General features: G+C 45.8%; 1 protein-coding gene across 9 annotated transcripts in view; it reads left to right on the plus strand.

Moving 5' to 3' along the window:
- The window catches only part of nrxn2a (neurexin 2a), a 213,227-nt gene that overhangs the window by 51,758 nt on the left and 136,053 nt on the right, over window positions 1–25,416 (plus strand). For all 9 annotated transcript variants that reach the window (XM_081718682.1, XM_081718681.1, XM_081718680.1 and 6 more), the window contains 2 exons: window positions 4,096–4,110; window positions 19,757–20,058. In XM_081718682.1, the coding sequence (XP_081574808.1) occupies window positions 4,096–4,110; window positions 19,757–20,058 (317 nt within the window). The remainder of the gene's footprint in view (window positions 1–4,095; window positions 4,111–19,756; window positions 20,059–25,416) is intronic.

Raw genomic sequence — 25,416 nt, forward strand, 5'->3', positions numbered from 1 at the left:
GTAAAATACAGTGGTGATAGTGTGATGGTCTGGAGCTGTTTTGCTGCTTCAGGACCTGGAAGACTTCCTGTGGTAAATGGATCCGTGAATTCTTCTCTCTATCAAAAAATCCTGAAGGAGAATGTCCGGCCATCTGTTCGTGACCTCAAGCTGAAGCGCACTTGGTTTCTGCAGCAGGACAATGATCCAAAACACACCAGCAAGTCCACCTCTGAATGGCTTAAGAAAAACAAAATGAAGACTTTGGAGTGGCCTAGTCAAAGTCCTGACCTGAATCCGATTGAGAAATTCCTCCACAGCGCTCTAAAAAGACTCATTGCCAGTTATTGCAAACACTTGATTGCAGTTATTGCTGCTAAGGGTGGCCCAACCAGTTACTAGGTGTAGGGGGCAATCACTTTTTCATACAGGGCCATGAAAGTGTTTTTTTTTTTCCCTTAATAAAAGACTTTCATTTAAAAACTGCATTTTGTGTTTACTTGTGTTCTCTTTGTCTAACATTTAAATTTGTTTGATGATCTGAAACATTTAAGTGTGACAAACCTGCAAACAAATAAGATATCGGGAAGGGGGCAAACACTTTTTTTCACACCACTGCATTTGATATAAAAATGTACAGTGTTTGCATTAAGCTGTGGGAGAGACCTGCCCGGAAGGCACTGACCTTGAGGCAAGAGCGTACGTTTCTGATTACCTCTGGGGGTCGATGAATCTGTGTATGGAGATGGCAGCTTCCCGGGGGCCTGCGCTCTGGCAAAAAGGAGAGGTGTGTTAGTAGAAGTGCCGCTGCCTGTGCCTGCATAGCTTTCGCCCAACCTTGTTTTGGGAGCAGTGACTGCCAAGCACCCTTAGTTACCGACAAGACCGCACAGCGTACGAAGCGCCGCAGCAACACCAGGCATTAGAGGTCAAGAAGCTAAAGATGGCGATGCTTTTTTTTCCCCCTAAAAAATCATACCTGAGAAGGTGGGGGCAAAAAAAAAAAAGCCCAATCAGGATCGGCACCCGGAGCGGGGCGGTCTGATCCCGGGGCGGGGCAGTGGCCTCTCCCACATGCTGGAGGGAGCGTGTCATTTTCTCAGCCTGGCCCCTGGCTGCACTGCCACATCAAACGCTGCTGGACCGATCAGTCCAAAGGAAACACAGGTTTATTTTTTCCTTTCTCCTTTTACTTCCTTATTCCTCTTCCAAGGTTTTTTCTTTGAGTTAAAAAAAAAAAATTGATGGCATTTTTCTGATGTATCGCTCTGTCACTGGGATTTGTAGCTTCACTGGGGGGGTGTGCAGGGTGAAGAAAATGACTGACCATCTATGAGGCACTTTTAGTAAAGACAAAAGCAAACAGCACCAACTGACCAAATGTGTGACGGATATAGCTGTTCCCAAAAACCAAACCCTGTGGATTTATTCAAAATTCATCTGCACCCCGCATTTGTGTTCAACGGAAGCACAGAGAGAACAAATAATGTTTTTGTCAGTAAGCAAATAATATAGACACGATTCATTTGGATCCAGTTGGCTTAATTGGAATGCGTTTAGCAGAATACTCGTACTAGTCAGTGGTACGTTGGTATCCTATGGTTATTCCATGGCGGCCTTGAAGTTAGTTGAACTGGTTGAATTTAGCCTTCCTACCACAAAATACAGAGCTAATCCTCGATAATTAAGTACTTCTTGGGTCGCCACAGATAAATATTGGTAATTGGTCATCTTTCTGAAGCTTGTGGCAGACAGTGATTGCAAAACTGTTTACTTCATAGTAATCATAATAATGTCAGGCAGTAGCTATTTCACTTACATTAACATTCATTGCTTTATATAAGGAAGTTTTAGCAATAGCAGGCCATGAGAAACATTACTCTTTCATATCAGAGGCTTCTTTTTTTTTTAATCAAAGTGCTCTTTTATGTGAAAGTACATTTTATATCAAAGTTATGCATCTTTGCCCCTTTTCAAACTGCCTCTGACTCTTGCTCTTACGATCACAACATAATATTGCAATTACACTGTGACAGGCTAATACTGAACCCAGATCTTTTGCACTGCAGAGTTAACACACTGTTCTCAGCTCTTAACCCTGATGCAAATGTTAAAAGCAGAGTAGACGTTTAACAAAGCATCAAATTATATGTCTGCCTTACACAGCAAATGACAGAACTGTGACTGATGAAATGCCGGTGATGTGGCTGTCATAACCTATTGCTAGCAGTGAGTGGTCTTTAAGGAGCCAACTCCCTTAGTATTCTCCCTGGCTTCAGCTGAGGTGGCGCTCTTTATTTTTTCATAAGACTTCCACCATTACTGAGGACGAGAGTGCCTGGAAGGTAGCGCGTGAAGTGCTCTCAAAACTGCCCGCCGTTACATACAGAGGAACAATAGTTCACCGTGTATAAGAACACCCCTGCATCTACCCATCTGTCTCTTTAACTCTGCATTTCTCTGTATAACATGAGTCACATTCTCTTTCTCTCTCTCTCTCTCTCTCTCTCTCTATCTATCTATCTATCTATCTATCTATCTATCTATCTATCTATCTATCTATCTATCTATCTATCTATCGTCTGCTATCTGTCTGTCTGTCTGTCTGTCTGTCTGTCTGTCTGTCTATCTATCTATCTATGTAATCATAACAGGTGGGGATGTTGTTTTTCTCTTTCCCTCGCGCGTGTTGGCGCAGGCGCCAGGGCGGTACAGAAGGCCCCTGGAGTCGTAGTGCGCGAGCGACCCGCGTGCTGCCGGCGCTGCTGACGGAGCGTCTCCCGCGCGTGCGCTTCTTGTGTTTGGGAGCAAAACTCGCGCTTATTTATTTCAGGGACGCGGCTGGTCGGGGGGGGGGTTTGGGGGGGGTGTTGTGTTGTAAGTGATAATGTGGTTGTAAGTCACTTAGTAACTTACTGAAAATGGAGTTGTGGACATGAGTGGAGGAACGCTGTTCTTTATGTGTCTGACATTCTAGACCGTCGATTTTTTGCCTTTAATTTGAAATGGAAATCTGAAAGGAAAAGTGGTTTAATGGCTTCATGTAATTCTGGCCTTGAGGCCAGTGATTTCCGAGCTGCAATTTTGGCAAACAGACTTCCGATTCCCAGCGCCTGTTTTAGTTCCTTTTTGGCGTTTTGAGCTTAGACATATGATCGGAGCTGCATTATCCGATGAGGTTTCCCATCACTGTCCACACGTACACAAGTTTAGTCGCTGACACCTTTGCCAGCCAAGCCCCTCATATACCTCTTCCATTACTCACCACAGTAAGAATTTAGCGGTAGCACAGGTTTGCAATAATACTTAGGGCTTAATTTAGTGTAATGGTTAAAATCGATTATATATTAAGCCTGCGCTCATTAAAAGTTATATAAGATCAATATTTGGTTATAGATTTTTTTTTCCAGTTGCTAACTTCCTGAGTAAAGAGCGCTTTTCTTCTCACCTGGCTAAATCTGTCCTCGTGGTTTGATGCTGTAATGTCGCAGGCACAGCGACGTGATTTCGAGCGCGGTAATATTTCCCTGTATGTGTTAAATGACTGTTGGTTATGCACTTTAAGCTTTCGATTAAGACATAAAACACGCCCGCTCCCCTCACGCTGGGTTTCTCGAAGCTTCGCAGCCAGAATTCTGCTCATTTCCTGGCTGCTCTGCCTGCCAGGGCATAATGACGCTTCCGTATTCAGAGTTTGCAAACAGAGGAAAATGAACCTCTCTCATTCTTGTGAGCAATGCAATATGCAAATTAGTCATATTTCAAAGTAATAGAGCTATTCTGTTTTATAGACCTTTTCAGACTGTAAACGAGTCAGCAGTTTGCTCTGTAGTTCATTCTTCCTTCATAATCTACGATGATTTTATTTAAGTCAGAACTGACCATCTTCTCTGACAGTTTGCAATGTGTTTTCTGTCTAAATATTTGATAACACTGTGATGAAATAGCCCAGAGAAGGGCAGAGATCTGCAAAAAACAAAAAAAACAAACAAAAAACCCCCCTGTTTATTTATTTCTGTATTTATTTGTTTGTTTATGTATTTATTTTTACTTGGGGGGGGGGGGGTCTGGTGTATGCGCTGACTCACGTGATGATTTTTCTTCCTCTCTTCATAGGTGGTCCTGAATCAGGTAAGAATGCTTCCACCGCTATGACCCCTCCCCTCAGCGAGCAGGCTGGCATGCATGCGCCGGCTCTCGAGACAGGCAGGCGCAGGAGACCACGGTTCGGATCTGTGTTGATTGGGCATGCAATCAGGCATCCTTTGGTGGTGATTGAGAGGTTTGGAGCCCTGATTTGGACCACTCGGTCACACCGTGGGCCTTTTATTGTCCTGTCACAGCTGCCTTCTGTGGCGGTGATATGAATTGAATTTGATTGTGGGGAGCTCGTAATGTTGGTTTTTTTTTCCATGCCAGGCTTGCTTCAGAGCGCCGCTGCCCGTGCGGCGTTGGAGTGACTTGTTGAAGCCCAGGATCACATGTTTTTGTAGAATCGCTGTGGGCACGCTTCCTGGTAATGGGAGCCCAATGGCAGTTGCACTTCGGTACCCTTGAGACTCTCTGAGCTAACTTCACTGCATTTCCACTTAAGTCCTGAGCTCCAGTCTGGAAGGTGGATCGTATCTGTGTGATGGAGTTCTTCTCATTCCGGTATCAGCAGTTGTAAAATATGGAGGAGCGTGCAAGATAGGTGACACACAGCCTAATTCTTCTTTGACAATTACCGTGTTAAGGGATTTGACTAAGAACCATAAGATATGCATTGGGCAAAAATAAAGCCAGTTATCATCCCCGTAGTCCCGTAGTCGGGTCTGGCTCTCTATTAGTTCTGAACTCTGAAATACTTCTCCTCTGTAATCTTCTGTAATGTTGAAAACAAGGTTTAAAATGAGTTCAATTAGGAATTTGTTTAAATGACAGGTTTTTAATCCAGGTGTATTTAACTGTGGCAGATGGCATGAATTATTGGGCAGCTGTGCCTTCAGAGGTTTGACATGCTTACCTGTTTAACAGTAGTCTTAACAGCAGCGTTCAGGCTGCATTCTGTTTCATGCAAGAAGAATTGTGACTCCTTTGAAACTACCTGTCTGATTTTGTGTTAAGTCTCAATATTAGGCACTCACATTGCAGTATTTGGCAGCCAAAGCTATCTTATCCAAAGCGACTTCCCTATCTATCAACGCATGTGCTCTGTTGAGCTCAAACCCGTGACATCAGGGTTACTGGCACCATGATCTACCTGCTCTAACACTTGAGCCACGGGAGCTCTACACTCTTCACATTGCCAACCTAAGCAGCTGTAACCACTGTCAAATGTTCTCCGAACATTTTGCAGAATTGTTAGGAGAAACTTTTGACCGTACCGTCTCATAAAACCGCTTCAGTTCATTGATATTTCTCGGATTCTTGTCATGAATTGCTCTCTGGGGGTCATGGTACAGGATTTTAAAGGGGATGGGGACTGGACTCTTTCCAGACGTGATGTCTTGTCTTGTACGTGGGTTATGTTTTCTTTTTGTCTTGTATCACCCAGTTTCTGTTAAGATGGCGCTGATAGGTTACTAACATTGTCCTGGTTTGTTTGTTAATTCAGTTTGGAATTTGTCTGTCCAAATGCCGCTATGGCAGCAAGTTGTTTTCAGCCCTGGGCACGGCCCCCACCACCCTTCACCGTGCACTGTCAGACCGAACACCACCCTTCACCGTGCACTGTCAGACCTAACACCACCCTTCACCGTGCACTGTCAGACCGAACACCACCCTTCACCGTGCACTGTCAGACCGAACACCACCCTTCACCGTGCACTGTCAGACCTAACACCACCCTTCACCGTGCACTGTCAGACCTAACACCACCCTTCACCGTGCACTGTCAGACCGAACACCACCCTTCACCGTGCAGTCAGACCTAACACCACCCTTCACCGTGCACTGTCAGACCTAACACCACCCTTCACCGTGCACTGTCAGACCTAACACCACCCTTCACCGTGCACTGTCAGACCTAACACCACCCTTCACCGTGCACTGTCAGACCTAACACCACCCTTCACCGTGCACTGTCAGACCTAACACCACCCTTCACCGTGCACTGTCAGACCTAACACCACCCTTCACCGTGCACTGTCAGACCGAACACCACCTTCACCGTGCACTGTCAAAGAGAAAACCACCCTTCACCGTGCACTGTCTGACTGAACTCCACCCTTCATCGTGCACTGTCTGACTGAACACCACCCTTCACCGTGCACTGTCAGGCCGAACATCAGCCTTCACCGTGCACTGTCAAAGAGAAAACCACCCTTCACCGTGCACTGTCAAAATGAACACCACCTTCACCGTGCACTGTCAAAATGAACACCACTCTTCACCGTGCACTGTCAGACTGAACACCACCCTTCATCGTGCACTGTCAGACTGAACACCACCCTTCATCGTGCACTGTCAGACTGAACATCTTAATAAAGGGAGCAAAATTTATATAACTTAAACAATACAAAATTTGCAGTTACTTACACTGTTAAATCAATTCCCAAATAAATTGTTGATATAAGTCTTTTTGAGTAAACTAGATTTTTGGCACATCTTTGAATAAAGGTGAATGGATTCAAAGATATTATTTTCTTATCTAAATTTTATCTGCTATTATAAAACAACCAAAACTCTAAACTCATAGGTTTATAATGGGCAATAATGGGTTGTTTTTCAAGATTGTTCAAGATTTTATGTTACTTGGACTGTTTTTCTACTTTATTAAAGTATTCAGCCCATAATATTTAAGGCCATTTGCTTCAAAGCTATGTCTGTTCTTGTGATTACCTTGCCTTGTGCGGGCACTGTACAGATGTATTTGTGTTTACCGCCAAGTCTCCTTGCAAAGATAAATAAGTCAAGGGGATGCATTGTCGTGGGAGGCCGCTTGAGCCCACTACAGGCGCACAGGTTATGAAAAGACAGCATTCAAGTTACTTTTACATAATTGCCATTAGTTACAACTCCTTAATTTTAATGAGTTACTACAAATAGGCCCATTACTCAATCATTTTAAGTTAAGTACAATGAAGGGAATTAGTCACCTGATGTACTTAACAGTAAACATATGTGTTTATACTCAGGAAATTATTTATGCTCAAATGGCTTGAGTTAATAAACTCAAATGGTTTAAGGCAATCAGGTTCCTCAAACCACCGGCGCTGATAGCATGGTGATGAGGTTTCGGGAGTTTTTGTAAACTCATGCCTATGAATATGGCTTCGTGTGTTTCACTGTGGAACTGCGAAACACACAAAGCTCCACAAAACAACTCCACAAAAGCTCAGAGGAACGTCCCAGTGATCTTTTGCAAACTTGAGACATGCTGCAACGTCCTGTCCAAGAACATCATTTCCGTTCAGTGTTTTGTGTAGTGAGCACGATTGGGAACTCTGGCGGGTTTAGGAGATTGCGCAAGTTTTTCCTCCTCTTCAGCCCCTGCTGGGGCTCCTTTCACCTCCTTCAGCTACACTCTTGAACTGTACAGAATTTCCTGTCTGGCTACATATTGCCTTATTCTGATTGATGAAAGCTCAATCTTCTTCTCTCATATTTTCTTTGGCGGCGTCTTCCAAGTTCCGCTAACGCTTCTGCTGGGGTGAACGGCTCAAGTGACCAGTTCTTTCTTCAGAAGAGCACAGTCTGTCATTAACCAAACTTTTTGTGCCCTTTTTACAGGGCAGTGCAATTTCACCTCACCTCCAGTCTCTTCTAATTTATTGGAACATCTGACTCCAATTAGCTTTTGAAGGTCATTAGCCTCAAGGTTTGCATACTTTTTTCCATTCTGGACTGTGAAGGTTTAAAAAAACAGTGTTGAGTAAGACAAAATGTAGTATAGTTTTTTTGTGATCTGTTATTAGTACTGTTATTATCTGTTGTTAATTGGAAAACACATGTCCATAGTTCCCATGCATAAATCTAGGTAGCTGCAAAGGGTTCAGACACACATGTGTGTGCACACACACACACACACACACACACCACACACATACACACACACACACACACACACACACACACACACACACACACACACACACACACACACACATACACACACACACACACACACACACACACACACACACACACACACACACACATACACACACACACACACACATACATACACACACACACACACACACACACACACACACACACACACACACGAACGTGCACATATCCACACACAGCAGACACTCTGCTTCTCAATAATCATTCATGTCTATCTGGAACCACTGCATGTATGGGTGGCCTATTTTTACCAGCCCCAGTGTTTACCAAGCCAACCCCCGTTCGCTGTCCTCCGGCTAACCCGTGGAGCCGCTTTAGTGTGGGCCGGATCCTCTCTCCGCAACTCCCGTGGGCACGTATGTGCGTGTGGTCCTGGTATGTGGATACTGGAAGGATATGGCATAGAATAAGCAGGAGTGGGGGAAAGGGCCTTATCACGGTTCAATTCGACTGGAATAATGAAAGGAGAACTTTGTTTTTAATTAAAGTGGGACCTTTGGGCATGATTACTGGTGTAGTGATTAATCACTTCTCTGGTCCACTGCAGGGGCTGTGCATGTCCAGCCCCGCCTCCCGGCCCGAGCGTGTAACAGAGGCCGTAGTAAAGCACAGCACAAGCTACTCCTGCCCAGGTGCCCGTGCAGTGGGACTGTGGAATTAGACCACAGTCTGCGTCACCCTTCCTGTTTGAAATGTACGATGGTTTCTATAAATAAACGTTTGGAGCAGTTTCATCTCCGTGAAAAGGTCAGCGGCAGAGGGGGACGGGCTCGGGCGCCTGCCCCAGCGCGTGGAAGCTCGGGCGGAGGGAAGGCCACACACGGGGAGTCCCCGAGGCGTGCCGGGCAAAGGCTGGCCCCTCCCCGCGCACCAATCAGGTGGCTGTGGTTCGTGCACCACGCCCAAGCTAGCCGTGTGGACTACCGACATCGAATTCTGGAAGAATGCCTTTACTTCCTGTACGTTCCTGTGCGCTTGCACGTGCACGTGCGCAAGTGTTCCATTACTAATGACTAATGACCCAGGCCCCAAACTAAGCTAATTGCTAATCCCAGAACTGATCGTAGCTCTCATACGAGCCCAGAAGAGCAGGGTGTGTCCTTGACATGGCCTTGGCCAGAAATGCACGAGTGCATGAGGGGCAGGCGAAGCAGATGATGGTTTTCAGAAGTGCTTATTTTGCACACGGGCTTTTTTGCTGCCATGCTGTATTTCTCTCTCGCTCTCTCTCGCTATCTCTCATTCGCTCACGCTCTCTCTGTCTCGCTATCTCTCTCTCCCTCTCTCTCTGTCTCACTGTCTCTCTCACTCTCTTGCTATCTCTCGCTATCTCTCAGTCTCTCCTGCGCTCTCTCTCTCTCTCTCTCGTTCACTTACGTGCACACACGCTCCCTTTTTCTCCATCTTTCCTGATTTCCCCCCCCTTCCTCTTTCTCTTTTCTCTCTCCCTCCATCTCTCTCGTCTACAGTAGTGAAAATCTGACACAGCCACGCTCATTTACCATAATCTGATTGGGAACTTTTTTTTTTTTTTTTTTTTTTTTTTTTTTTTTTTTTTTTTTGAAGTATACAGCTGCCTTCCTCTGTTGGCAAGATCTTATCGTGATGGTGAATATCACAAAGGCCCAATCCGTTTACAACTCCACAGCCAGCCACCTGAGACACATGATTTGTTTTGGAGGGCACCATGGGTCCTTGATTGTAATGTAATCCACCTCATTTACAAACTGAACACGGTTAACAATTGTACGCAAAATTCCCCTGTTTACCTGTCTGGATGCTGCTTCTGAACCTGGGGCTCTGGTTGTTATGGTGCTTGAAGCTGCCTGCATCTTTTATGCGTATTAATAAAAGTTCACACTTTCCTCAGGCCTTTGAGTGTGCGCATCTCTGCAATCCAAGCAGAAGTTGTCTGCAAGGTCAGAACTCAGAACCATTGCAGAGCCTAATCTACAAAGCCTAGCAATTTCACATGAGCCAAAAGTTGGCCAAGAGACTCCTGACCTTGGAAAACACTCTGTGTGTGTGTGTGTGTGTGTGTGTGTGTGTGTGTGTGTGTGTGTGTGTGTGTGTGCGTGTGCTCGTGTGTCTTAGTGTGCGATCTGTGTGTGCAATTACATAGGCTTCCCTAAATGCTGGATACCAAAAGATTGTGGTGCTGCTGTTGTATGTTCGGCTAATGCCATATGACAGAGATGCCCAGTGACTCTCTAACAGAACATACTGCACTATCGTCCCCCACCCCAGTGTTGAATTCACACCTATAGTATTACAGCTGGACATACATAAACATGTTGTGAATCAGTGGGGCTGAAGCCAGGGCTGTATTGAGTCAAGAGGTCACTGGACCTGCATGCTTGCTCACAGTCAGCTGCAGCTCTGCCAGAAGCTCCTTTATTCCGAAGCTCCCTTTATTCCGAAGCTCCTTTATTCCCTGCATTTCCCCGTCCCCGCTGTTTCCCTCTACATTACAACTGCCTTGGGAATCTATTGTCCTTTTGTCTTTTCTCCAGTTATTTTAACCTTCGGACATAATGTGTCATGCCGGAGGTACTGCAGGTGACACGGAAGCACGGTTCGTTCTCTATTAAGATTTTTCCCTGCCATCGGCATGGATAATTTGATCTAAACCACGTGAAGTCGCCTCGTTTTTGGAAAGCTCTGAAAGGCGAAAGCCGGATTTCCGTACCGCGGTGTGATTATTGTCCATTTTTCTTGCAGGCACTTGATAAATAAGTGGAAATTTGCGTGGCGTGGTTGGTGGCTGCCTTGCAGCGGAGCCCGGTGCCCTTTACCCGTTGATTGCGCTTGATTGTCCATTGATTTCTGTTTGTCGGGCGCATTATGCGCATCGGGTGCGTGTCGAGCGTACCTTCCCTCCTCCTTGTTGGAGGCCCACCTGGCTTTGAGCTCGTTTCCTTCCACTCCTTGGCCAGCCCTGATTGAGAGCGTTCAGCCCTGCGGAGCCCTTCTCTGTTTCGATGTCCCTCGCTCCCTAGTTCTGCACATTTGCCGTTCAGGTGTCGGGCGCATGACCCTGCTACCCTGGGGAAGCCCATTTCCTCTCGTTTCTTGCTCACCGGCATCAGCTAGGTACTCATGCTCCCCCTAACTTCGAGCTTGCGCACCACCACCCCCCCACAACACACACACACACACACACACACACACACACACACACACACACACACACACACACAGCCCGTTCCGTGCGGCTGAAGCTGCAGTTGGAGCCATGCTCCCCTCTAATGATGCAGAGAGAATGTACGAGTGCTCCAGGCTGGAATCTCCTTGTTTTATCTATCCACGGCGTCTCTGCGGAGTGGTAGTGTTCACACCCCAGGCTGCCGCTGGCGTGCCACTGCCGCTTTTGACGTGCCAGGCTGATATTTGCTCCGGCAGCGGAGATGACATTTGTTCAAGGTTTGCTGTCACCTTATCAGTCTGGCAAGTGGGGCTAACTGTTCCTGCGCACAATATTAAAGTTGCCAATGCATCTGGTTTATCATTATCGCTCCTTCCGGGCTGGCATTTTGGACGCAGCCTAAGAGGTAACCGGGTCCGGCTCCAACACGTCGGGACTTCATGCAGGTCGTTTTTTCATGCACCGTTCGATAAGAAGCACAGCGTTTGGCAGGCGAGCCGCTTCCCTGGTCGTGGTCTTCCTTCCATCCCCATGCAGCCTGTGGCCCACCGGCGTGCATTAATGCAGCAGGATGAGGGCAATTGGCAGAACACCCGTGAATGCAAATTCTCCTTGAGCCAGCGTAATCAATTGGGATTCCACGTTACGCGGGATCCCTGCCACTAAAAGAACACCTAGGGAGTCGTGGAAAGCAATGGGTTCCAGGAGCAGACATTCGTGGAATTGCTACCGCGTGGCGTTTGCGGGATGAAAGGCATTCGGTTGGCACCCTTCCCCCACAAAAGCACAGCACGCCAGTTTTGGTGTTCTCCTGTGCAAAACTAACACAGTACGTGCGATGACAAGAATTAGCTACAATCTGCTATCACAGTGACGATCAGATTATGTTCGGATTTCACGTTTAAAGAGCATTAGATACAATTTTCAGCTCAGAAAGCAACATTTAGAAAAGGAAGGGAAATTCTGATCTTTTCGCACTGAAAATCTCAGCACCATCAGGGACCATTGCTGGAGTTCAAGTGCAGCAACCCTGTCACATCTCTGACCCGTGATGGAAAACGGCTCTCTTGTTAGGAAAGTCCTGCTCTCCTGCGGCCCCTACCCTGTCTGCGGACCACCGCGCCCCAGATCCATTTAAACGGTGTGGTCAGTCGAGGGGGCCCAGTGTGAGGCCGGCCTACTCTGATCACTCACGCGCGGCTCTTCCGGGGGGAAGCACATTACTCAGAGCTGTGAAGGCTGGAGGGCGGGGCCTCTCCGAGGCAGGCAGGCACGGCGGGGGCGTGGCCTCGGGTACGATCTCCGTTCATCCAAACCGCACAACCGTTCAGAGAATATCTCGGTTACATTTTTCGGCGTGTATTTGTATATAGAACGCTGACATGTTTTTGTCCTCTGGATGTTTTGAGCCACTGTAAGCTAAAAAAAAAAAAAAAAAAAAGGCAGTCATTCTAAATGTCAAAACATTCGAAACATCTCTCCTGAGAAGCCTGAGGGTTTTCTGAGCGCATCGTATTCCGACTGTGCTCCAAGTCCAATAATTCCGTAAAGGAGAGAATAGAACCTCGCAGCTCTCAGTAGCACTATTAAATTCATTATAATTTTCCCAGTGTATTATTTTCCCTGGGTTTCGCACACAGTGACTGACATCCATTGACATCTAGAAGTCTCTTTGAATAAAAATAGCTGAATGCCACGCTTTTGCCATGGATAATGATCTTCCCCCGAGACTACATGTGTAGGGTGCCTTTTTTCACTCCATGAAAGTGTGCCTCGCGATACAGTAGTAATAACGGTGCGGCGATTGATGTGCCTCTCCGAGATAGCTGCGCGGTATATGGCGGCTCCCCTCCTCATCCTCGCCTGTTTTCATTCCCGGGCCCAGCGTCCGTGCTGCGGAATGAGAGGTGGCGTGCTCTACTCCGCCGTCTCGTGTTGTTTTACAATAAGATTGCATCAGTGCAGGCCTGGGTGGTGTGTGTGTGCGTGCGTGTGTGTGCGTTTTCCCATCTTAACTTTTATTTATGAGCGGACTGCGGCCTGTGACAGGGATTATCTTTTGCCCGACAGACTCCCCGATCAGAGGGATAACCTATTTGCAAGTCTATACGGCATGCTGCGGGTCCAGATGAATGGCTTTTGGAGATAGCCATGCTTTAGCGGTATGCCACGCGCTGAGCGAGGCAGGCCGTGAGACGCGTCTCACAGCCTCTGCTCCACACGAGCGGCACAGGATGTCGTGCGCAGACGTGGGCCGGTGCCTATTATGGCACAGCGCGCGACAGCACCACAGGCACGCTCGTGAGGTCCACAGATCGCATTAAGAAGAGTGCGAGAACGGGGCCGGGGCACCGAGCCGAGCCGGGGATACGCTTTTGAAATGTTTACATGCATTCGGTCGTGAAGCCTCATCTCCTGGTCGCAAAAGGCTTTCATCTTTTCTTGAGATTCGCCAGGATATGGCTTGTAATTGGTTGCTGTCTGAAGTTAGGCACAGCACTGATGACATCACCGCCTGCATGCGCCCTGGGCAAGCTTTCAGTAACAGCCAGCGAGACAGAGCATTAAGCTCCAGGGCTGTTGTCATGCTCCTCAGGGAAAATGTCCATTACCCCTTTTAATTCATTTCTGCTCCATTTCCTCCATAGATCAATTAAGCCCATATGCATTTCGCTCAGAACTTGTGTTTATACTGGCCTTCATATCAAGACTGATTATGTAGTGGTGGCTGTCTGTGTGGGTGTGGGTGTGCGTGTGTGCGTGTGCGTGTTTGTGCGCGCGCGTGTGTGTGCGTACGTGTGTCTGGGTGTGTCTCTTCAACTCATTAAAGAATTTCAGGGTCAAAAATTTCATTCACACAGTCATATTTTATATTTTATATCATTTTTTTTGGTATATGCTGTTTTGCCTTACTGTGGTTGCTGTCATTACTTGTGTAAATGTAGGACTGTACAAATGTTAGATTGCAGATATGCAATCACTGTGTGTGTGTGTGTGTGTGTGTGTGTGTGTGTGTGTGTGTGTGTGTGTGTGTGTGTGTGTGTGTGTGTGTGCGTGTGCATGTCTAATCTGCAAGGCAAATGGCTTCAACAGCTGCAGGGCCTGGACTTAATCAGCTGTTGATATACCTTACTGAGAGGAGCTCTCCATCACACTAAAGAGCAAACAGAGTGAGAGACACCATTCACCTGTCACCCTCATACACACACACACACACACACACACACACACACACACACACACACACACACACACACACACACACACACACACACACACGTGCGCGCACACACACACACACACACACACACACACACACACACGTGCGCGCGCACACACACACACACGCGCGCTAAACTCCATTCCCTACACACACACACACACGTGCGCGCACACACACACACACGCGCGCACTAAACTCCATTCCCTACACACACACACACACACGCGCGCGCGCGCACACACACACACACGCGCGCGCGCTAAACTCCATTCCCTACACACACACACACACACACACGCGCGCGCGCTAAACTCCATTCCCTACACACACACACACACACACGCGCGCGCGCTAAACTCCATTCCCTACACACACACACACCACACACACACACACACACGCGCGCGCGCTAAACTCCATTCCCTACACACATGCTCCCATACAGGCATGGTAAACCCCAGTTTTCCAGTTTTCAGTTGTCTGAAGTGCTGTTCAGGGCTGCTGGACATTGCGAGGGAGTGGGTCTCTTGACTGGGCTTGTTCCCTGCTAAGAACACACTGCAATAATACTTAAAGAGTAATAACCATATCAAGACTACACCTGGGTTGGCTTTTCCATTCCTCTAGTCATTTATGGAACACCCAGCAGCATCATGGCTTATCTTGATAATCTATAGATTTTAGCCAATAATGTATTTGTTTTTTGACATCCACTTTCCCTTCTCCATTCTCTATTCTTGCTCTGTTCCCTGTAAGATATGTTCCCTGTTTATCTCCACGAATCTCTCAAGGGTTCCCAACGTAGCATCTATGCAGGTGCATGGCTGGCCTCCGAGTCCGTGGCTGTGAGGAATGTTCTTTCCAGAGCCCATTCCAAAGGAAGCAGTGTTGTGGTTTTGGCCTCTTTTTTTTGGGGGGGGGGGGGTCTATCTTTCCTTTGCCCCAAATCCCCTCCTCGCTGAATCAATCCTCCTCTCACTCTCCGACTGCTGTCTCATCTCTCTCTCTCTCTCTCTGGCTCCTTTTTTGCCTGATTTTCTACCCGATTTTTCATTTACTGTTTCTCCCCATACACCCCCCCCCACCCCCCCACCCCCCCATATCAAAGCCACAGGCTTTAAGACAGTGACAGTAAGATATAGTTGTTTACCCGCGCGCTACAGTCATATTTTAGTGACGGAAGGAGCGGCGGCTCCGGCCCTGTCAGAAAGGGGAGGGCTTAGGCGCCTAAGAGCCAACGTAAATCAGTCGGAGCGAGGGCGGATGCGAGGGTCTTGTCGAGGGGGCCGCGGCGTCTGAGGAGGAGCCCAGGGCCACGGCTGCTCTTCGTTGACGTCGAATATTCGCAGCGGGACATCGGCGCTCTGACGCCTCGTCCCAAACGCCGGATATCGCTTTCATAACTGCGTTGCGTTCACGTCAGCTTAGCCAGGCGGCGCGGACGTGTCCGTCCATTTGCTTTGTCCATACTGGGGAACGTTTTTACGGTTTTTCTCTCTTCCTTTTCTCGTTTATTTGATAGAGGAGGTCGCGCTACACCTTCTGACACTCCTGTGTGGAAATTACATCTGAGCCGCACTTGTTCGCACCGTTTTTATGCTAAACTCAGCTGGAGTTGGCGCTCAGCCAAGCTCTAAAAGCAGACAATACATACTTTTTTCCCTGCTCGCTTTCACTTCAAGCAACTGCGTGGTTGAATTAAAAAAAAAAAAAATTCCTACATGGGTTCGCAGAGTTCTGCAATGAGTCAGTCCATCTAATTTCTCTTGATTGTTCGTGAAATCATGTTTGTTTCTTCCAGAATATCAAGTAATATTTACTCATTATCCAAAAGTTGTTATTTGGGTCGCGTTCTTTTTCTGCCATGCAGTGGTAGGCGTGAACCTCGAAAATGTTAGCTGCACAAGGCACAGCAGGGACTGAGTGCATGTCACCACTAAAGCGTTTTCTCTCTTCATGGGAGCTCTGGCAGTTGTGGAACTCGCTCTAGATGTTTATTCTCCACTGAGCCAAGTGGTACTCCGATAAGACATTCAGCCTCTGTAATTTTACAAGGTCACTTCTCCAAGGTGTCTGGTTGGCTGATTCATGCCCAATCATTTACTTCTTAACCAATGGTCTGAGTCCTTTTGCCTGATGAAATATCATGAGTCCTCAAATTAATGTCATGCTTGACTAGCTAAACCTGAGATGAAATATTTCACCCTATTTTTGGCAACAGCTTAGGTTAAATAGGAATGTTTGAAGGACAGATTGTATCACACATCTAACTGCATCAACATCTTCAATTTTGTTATATTCACTACTGAATACCTTCTGTGACACATATGACAAAATAAATGTTACGGGAAAATCTTTTCCAAGTATGGGACTTTCTCATGTTCACTGCTATGTGAAACACAGATGTTTATGGAAAAATCCATCATGAGAATCCGATCCAAGATTCTACCCAGGGTTAGATCTAATTTGGTCCACCTCTTTTGAGTGTGGACTGTGTATATGTTTCTCTCACGTGTCTGTGTTCCAGACACATAAGTTTGGAAAATACTAGAAATTAACATCTTGAACTAACAACCAATAAAAACGTCTTAGAAAATCTATCAGGAATGTTATCAGTAAAGTAGAGATTGAAAGGTTCCTTCTCAGACAGCAGCTTGCATATAATGATACTTTGTTTTCAAATTGCTCCCAATATCAGCCTAGCACTAATATAGCTGGCCAATCCCACCTTTCACTGAACAAACTTTCCTACAACACTAAAATGGGTGTGGGGACACGCAGCAACAAACACAAAGACATTTGCTTTCACTCCCATAAAGTGTGGTGTCTGTGTGAAAGTAACTCATGTCAGCATTTTGACTGCTGAATGTAAGCGTATTTCATATGTACGTCTAAGGGTACTGTCAGTAGTGAAAGGCTTGTTTCATTGTGAATCAACTTGCTAAATACATGCTAAATCTTTGATTATACAGTTTCAGGTTTCATTTGTGCATGTGACAGTTCTTGTGTGTAATATGTATGAACTATGTATGCAACATTTTAGCAGTTTGATTTCACACACTCCATAATGTGCTACAGTTTCTTTCAATTGCTTGCATATTGTTATTGCTGGTATACAAATCTCAATAACTCAAGGTCAAGTGTTTAAGTTATTGGTGCTAAAAGCATTTTATTGCACTCTCATATCAAATCGTGTTCTATCTTTAAGCACAATGTCATAATAAACTCTCATGGCATCTTTTGGTAAGAAGAAGGCTCAACGAACAGAAGTCTGGCAGCTTAGAGACAAACGCTAAAGTGTTTTTCTCTACACTTCGGTATCCACACTAGGGAATGCGAAAAATGAAGCAGAAGTGTCATTTCTCATGTAGAATATCAGTCAAAGAGGTGGAGACAGACTGCTGTGTTCAAGAAAGCATAATGCATGTTTGTTATTTATAAATGCCACACATGGTTGGCTGTGCCTTTTCCACATGACCATCAACCTGGCCCCACCCACCAGAGAACGTTCACCCAACAAATTTCCAAGTAGGACAGTAGGAGATGAACACACACACGACTAACCGGTAGCCATCAGGCCTGTATTGCTATGTGCTGCACAATGGAAATAAGTTAGAGGAAACAGAGAGGGAGGAAGGGAGGAGTTAAGAGGTGGAGGATGTGCGGGAGGAAAGCCTTCGACCAGATCCAAATGACATCCAGACTGCACTGGTTAAACATGGCCTCAGGTGTGACTTCCACACGAGGGAGGAGGGTCAAAGGGCAACTTCTCACCTGCTGCTCCTCAGTTGACATCTCAATGGTTCTGTTTTTTTTAGAAATGAAAATAGGAACTGGGGCCTCTCTCTCTTTTTTTTTTTTTTTTTTTTTTTTTTACAACAAAGGCACCATTTCTTACAGTAATCCGATTAAAGATCTTTTATCCTCCTGACGCTGGAATAGCAATGACTTCAATCATGAGTTAGTGAATGCATGTAAGTAGTATATTAAGTATTACATTTACATTCACATTTATGGCATTTGGCAGATGCTCTTATCCAGAGTTACAAAAATGCTTTCGTATTAAAATAAACATATCAGTAAACAATAAATCAAATAACCGCCCCGTATTTTTCATTGCCTCTAGTCTTTGTATACAACAATGGCAGAATTATAGCATTGTGACAGCTGTGTTCTCGGTTTATTAGTTCCGTATGAAACGCTGGAAATTCATTTGATAAATGTGTCTGGAAATTACATGTAACCATTACATTCTGAAGAGAAAATTGTTTTGAAGCCAGCATTGTTCCCAATAGATTAGGTATATAGTTTTATAGAACTAAGATCTAATTTACAGAAATGTGCACTTCAGAGCAGTGATGGTGTTTCCTTAAATGCATATAAGCAATTGAGAGCGCTGATAATGACCCATCTCTGGCCTGTACAAGTTGCTTAATCATGGATCATGGAAAATGGTGCTTCGTTGAGAAGCCTTACATAAACTAAAAGGCTGCATGAGCTAATAGTGGGTAATATCCCTATCCCTCTCGCACAGGGGTGGAACGTAGCCGGTCTTGACCTAAACATCTTTAAAAGCCCCTGGGCGCGTGCGCTCTTCACCCTGCAGCCCTTCCTCATGGCCACATCCGCAGCCTCTCCGGTTCGAGTTGCGGATCAGGCTGTTTTTCTTTAAGATTGTTTCTGACAACCTGCGCTCACTGTCGCCTAATTACACGCTCCCCTTCTGGTTTGAGCCAGACAGATTTAAATATCCAAATGGCAAAACTAATTAGCCAATCTGATTGGTGCTGGAAGTCATTCCTCAGTGACTAATAACGGCATCAAAGACGGCGCTTACATCAGCGGCAAAGATTTGCATAAAGCAGCAATGCATGCAGGGCATCGACATGAAACGCTGAGGGAAGATGTTTGATACTGAAGATGTACACATTCTTCTTAACGTTACATCATGTATTTGATATGCAGCGGTTCATATGCAGTATGCAGCTGTCCCGTGCTGTTATGTTTTTATTTGGTCATGCATCACTGGTAGTGAAAACCAGATCTGTATGAGGGGAAAGTGGAGGTCATTTTGGTGGGCAATCATATGTTTTCGTATTATCTCTCATGAATCTTAGGTACCACGATACAGTCTTGAAGAGAGAAGCAAGAGTAGCAGTAGAGCGGTAGCAGGCAGATGTTAGGTAGCACGATACAGCGCCATCTGGAGAGAGAGGCCCGAGTAGCGGTAAAGGGATACGGGGCAGGGCCCCACGTCCCTGTAGCAGCACGAGGGGGCACCTGCCATCCACCCCTCCTAACCCCCACCGCCGCCGCCTCCGTCCCCCCACCCCCCTGTCCTTCTCCCCGTCTAGGGCGGGCCGATTCCGTGGCCACGTTCAAGGGCAGCGAGTTCTTCAGCTACGACCTGTCGCAGACGCCCATCCAGAGCAGCATGGACGAGATCACGCTGTCCTTCCGCACCCTGCAGCGCAATGGGCTGCTGCTGCACACGGGCAAGTCGGCCGACTACGTCAACCTGTCGCTGAGGAGCGGCGCCGTGTGTCTCGTCATCAACCTGGGCTCGGGCGCCTTCGAGGCCCTGGTCGAGCCCTCCGACGGCAAGTTCAACGACAACGCCTGGCACGCCGTGCGCGTCTCCCGCAACCTGCGGCAGGTAGCGTGCGGCCACGCCCACCGTGCCAACTCCCACAGTGTAGCTCGGGGTTACGGCTTCCGTGTACATTTGCATGCATTGTTATGTTAAAGAACTGCAATAATGAACAGGGAGACCTGAAAGGAGTTTGTAAACATAACTGTGCTCCCAGTTTTTGCCCACACTTGTAAGCAGCCATGTTTAAATTGCCTTCATGAAATAACGGTTGTTTTCCAGGGCAGGCTTTGCTTTTTTAAATGCAAGCGCATGTGTGCTCATGTGGGTGTGTGTGTGTGTGTGTGTGTGTGTGTGTGTGTGTGGGTGTGTGTGTGTGTGTGTGTGTTTGCAAGCTATAGCTAGACTACAGAGTCTGAAAAGAAAGAGTAGTTATTGGATGAATTATTTACTTATGTGTTTATTTTAATTGTGTGTGTGTGTCCAAAATCTGCTGGATCCTCTGGGCCAGAGTGCATCGTTGTGTGTGATAGAGATGAACTGCGTGAGGCCCTGATTTAATTGGAATCAGATGGCTTCACAGGTGCTACGGTGCAGCTAGACTACAGGCTGCTATATTGGATGTTGTCCACCAACTAGTGCAGCTCCATACAAGCTAAAGGAACTAATAACTAATGCTGATCGCACAAAAACAAGTATATTGCCTTATTTATAGAACGACACAGAGGAGCAGGGTGAAGACTTCATTTTAGCTTGGGGTTGCCACCTTTTCAACAGGGGAAAACCTGACAGTCCTGTTCCATTAGACTCACCATTAATGTGCCTCCCACCTACACTTTGCATTTGACTTTGCCTGCTGACTTTTGACTGGCCTAAAATTGTAAGGAGGGGGGGGGGGTCCAATAGTGCTTGTTCAGCCTCCCACAACTAAGGAGAATGTCACCAAAAAACCCCAGACAAACAGACAATCAGCATAAAAACCAAATTGACCAGGTGAAAACCGGATGGGTGGCAACCCTGTTTCAGATGCTTGTTTAGCCAGTGTGGATGTGGAGGATTCCTTCTCACAGTCCCAAACTTGAGCAGCAATGACAAGGACCTGCCATTCTGTGTGTGTGTGTGTGTGTGTGTGTGTGTGTGTGTGTGTGCGTGTGCGTGTGCGTGCGTGCGCGCGTGCGTGTGTTTGAACCTCTGCTAAAGAAGAGTGTTTTTTGCATTCGATTAAGTGCCTCCATCCATGTTCAGCCTGGGCCTCTCTGTTTTGTCTCTGTGATTGCTGAAGAATAAATCCTGTAAATATGCTCCAATTATGCTTGCAAATATAGTAATTTGCATTCAGGCGGCCTTCTATCTAGCAGCGAGGGAGGGTAGTTACTTGTATTCATTTAACCTAACCTACAAAAAAAAAAAAAAAACACTCTCTCAATTACAGCCTTGATAAAGACAGATTTTCTGATGGAAGGCGGCACTACACTAATTTTCCGAACACTGTTAGCATGATTGAATGTTTTTAACCTGGTCGTTTTTAGTCAATGACTATATAATAGTGCCCAGCCACGAGCAGGCCCGCTGTCATGCGCCCGTGCTGATTAGCCTTCCATCTGATTGGTGTAACCTTTAGCTCGAGTCGGAGCTGAAGTACACTGTGCATCTGATAATGGCTGGATGGGATTTACAAAACGGAGTAACATTTTGCTTTGTTCTGCTGCAAGCGTTCGTGCTGCCCCGCTACTCTGACCCGAACGACGTTGAGCTGACATTTCGACGACTACGAGCGTTATCGGTGTTTTATTTGACTCATTTAGCAAACACAATGCACAATTTATTCTTCTTATTTGTTTTGGTCAATTTCTCCGAGGTGCCTTACGCTGGTGCTGTCTGCTTCTCCCTGTCAACCCCTTCAGCTTCTGACCATTTCTATGTGAAAGCTCTCTCTCTCTCTCTCTCTCTCTCTCTCTCTCTCTCTCTCTCTCTCTCTCTCTCTCTCTCTCTCTCTCTCTCTCTCTCTCTCTCTCTCTCTCTCTCTCTCTCTCTCTCTCTGTGTGTCTCTGTCTCACTAACAAAGCCGCTAAGTCCTGGATTTGTCATTGTTTATCTTCTGCTAATCTCCCCAAAATACTAACATTAACCCCTTCATGGAATGTGAATCATCTGTTTGCCGTTAACATTGTCCACTTCAAAAACGTATAGCGCATTAATAAAATTTGTATTAAAATTTGAACATGGTCTACTTTGTTGGAGGGCAGAGAAATGATTCCTCCGTGAAATTACATGTCATTACAACGTATTGTAACGTATTTATTCATTAAAAGTTCAGATAAATAGATCAGAATAGTTTTTGAATTTTTGTCTTTTTAGTGAAGTTTATGGTGTCACTTTGCTCTCCTCCCTTGTTTTTTGTTTGTTGTTTTTCTTTTTTGAAGCACGCAGGGGTTGGACTCCCTACGGTAAACAAACTGCATTATATGGTAGATATCACATTCTAATTGTCTAGTTTGGTTTGGCCCTTTCCGTTTGAGCTCTTTTGCTTTTACTGTGCAGAAACCACAAAAAGACAACAAAACTGGCATTAGTTTGAAGGTGCCACGCCAAATGTTCATTGTCCGGCATTAACGAATGTCACTCTTTAAACATATCATTCATTACTCCCATCATCCTCTGTTCATTTTCCAATAATTTTTTTTTTTTTTTTTTTTACATTTTGTTCTCGATCACAAATCATTTTGGTTGAAATGTGAGAGCATGATGCTTAGAAAACATCCGTAGACATCATCTCGGGCTTATACTTCATGAAACAAGAAATCTACCTTGAATTATTAGAGAGATTTCTCTTGCACAAGCTTTCCACTCTAGAATAAACCAAAGTGATTTGTGGGCGATTTTTACCTTGAAAAAACAAACTTATTTTGTTATTTCCCAGTTCATCTCTACACAATTTCAGTTGGTGTGCACCAACCCATTATCTTTCAGAATACAAAGCGCAGAATTCTCCACCCTCAATTTCCCGCCATTCCTAAATAACGACGCTGACTTCAGTGTGTGACACACACTCTCGCATGCAGCCTGTGCTTTTACCGTCACTCCTCATTAACTGCTGCAACATTTCATACAGTTTCTCGACGCAAAAATCATTAATAAACTGTATGATGTAGCATTTAAGAATTCTCTCTTTTTTTGGTAAGAAACCCCCCCCCCCCCCCCCCCCCCCCCCGCAATATCGCTTTTCTCATGCATTTGGCTCATATCTGTTAAGTTAATCAAGGAAAAGAGAACCTCCGGGGGAGGTTTTCATCTTCACGGATAACAGGAGCTCAGGAGCAAGTCCCCCTCCGCAGTCCTCCGAAGAGTTCATGTGAACGCCAGTGCGTTTGGCTCGAGCTCATCGCTTACACGCGCCACGAGTGTCGGACTGGCTATGGCCAAAACTAAGCCGGCTCCAGTTCACATTCAAAGGTTTAAGATTGGGTTTTCCATCCCGAGCGTTGCGTGTTAATGTTACATACTAATACCGCATGGTTTGATTAATCTAATTGAGATCATATCTTAGATTATCGTCCTCTACCAAGTAGCGGGAGGCAAATTACAAGAGATGGTAATAGTTGGTGATGATTCACGTGCAGAGGATGGTCAAATGAATGTTGACCGGAAATCATAACGTGTCCATCTGAGCTGCTTTTGTAATAGCTGCGAATGTGAGCTAGAAAATGATAGCAAGAATGTGAACGTATGTGTTTTACTTACCAAATCGTAGAATTACTCCCCAGTCACCCCCCACCCCCATCCCCGGGGTGAAAAGCTCCCCCTCTCAGTTGCACTCTTTCTGTAGCATGTCACACAACGTACCTTGTTGGCTTAACGTGCTGCTTTGCTTTGTCTGGTTTATTCATTTGGCGTGTTTATCAGTGGTACGTGAGACGACGTCCACCTGTGAGCCTAGTTATATTAGCTAATCTTTTACCATATGAAATCGGTATTCAACGTATATTGTTATTTCCCTTGTTTTAAAGCAGGTGGGGTTGGTCGTGGCGCTTTAGAGCCACGGGTGGATGCAAGATCACAGAAGTTGTATCACTGCCATTTAGTTCTTTGAATCTTGTTTCGACCTCCACCTTGTAACTCTGGACTCTTTGCTTCATACTTGTGTTAGACCTGTTGTTGTTGTTGTTGTTATTATTATCATATTATTATTTCTTTTTACTCCTCCACCACCTTCATAACCTGCTGTCACTGCACGAACGGACTTGTTCTGCATGGCCAGTGTTGCTTGCTTTGTTTGTGTTGCTGTTTGTTTTTTTATCCTTTTCTTCGCCTTCACCCCCCCCCCTCGCCCTCCTCCCAGCTGCCTGCTGTCTCTGGACATTTGGGGACACATTATGAGTTTCACTTTCAGGCCCAAACTAGACAAAGATCAATTCTGGCATTTGTGTCGTGTCAGATGGACCAGTATTGTGCCTTTTGTGTCACTGACATGTCCTAAGTAACTAATGGCATCTGGACATTCATATCTTTTGGATATGCCAACATCCAAGACATTGGGGTAATTAGTGAAATGATTTGGCTCGGCAGGAGAGAAACGGCGTTCTTGTAGATTTTGGATGCCTGTCCGTCTTTAAAATGTTACATTTATGGCTCCATTCAGTAAATGAGAGTCGTATTTAGGAAAAGAAGGGGAACAGATGTGGTTATACTCTCCTGCTGGCTGGGCTACCTGCTGGCTGCGCTACAGACACATCTTGGCCCATGTGTATTTGGAAAAGGAAAGTTGTTTCTCCTGCTCATTTAGTAAACCCCTCTCGGTCCTGCCAAATGTTTTAGTCACCGCCAGAAGAGCTTTGTCCTGAAACTGCTGTTCATGATGTCTTACCCATCATACATGACTTGTGTATTAACCTCCCCAAAGCCTATCATGACCAAAACATCACCAAAAGTATTTATTCCAAGACATTTCTGCCAGTATTTCTGCAACAAAAATGTAATTTGTCTAAACAGAGCAGCACTAATGGAACCTCTGTTGTACTAACAACCATTTTTGTGTCTGGTTCTCCCCTTTAATACTAATATAGTGGCTTTTACCTCACCTGCTAACTCACGTAACATGTAGCACGCTAATCTGTGCACGCTTCCTCACTTATCTGTACTCCTGCATACTAACTACTAGACACCAGCTAGCATACACGTAAGAGCCTACCCTCACACAAAACAACAGCGGCAGCGGACATAAAAATGGGTTGACCTTTACCAGAGAATACACGCGAAACAAAACAGGAGGGTTGCAGGAAATGACAGTTACGAGTCATAGAGTTCAGTGTGTTCTGAAGTGATTCCTTTTTACTGAGGCAATAAAAGAAACTGGATTTGTTTGTTGCTTAATCGAAAGACCTCTGTCTCTTTCACTCTTTTACTCTATCTTGCTTCATCCTTTCT

Source organism: Electrophorus electricus, chromosome 8, assembly GCF_041902795.1.
Source record: "Electrophorus electricus isolate QZ-2024a chromosome 8, ASM4190279v1, whole genome shotgun sequence".
Lineage (NCBI taxonomy): Eukaryota > Metazoa > Chordata > Actinopteri > Gymnotiformes > Gymnotidae > Electrophorus > Electrophorus electricus.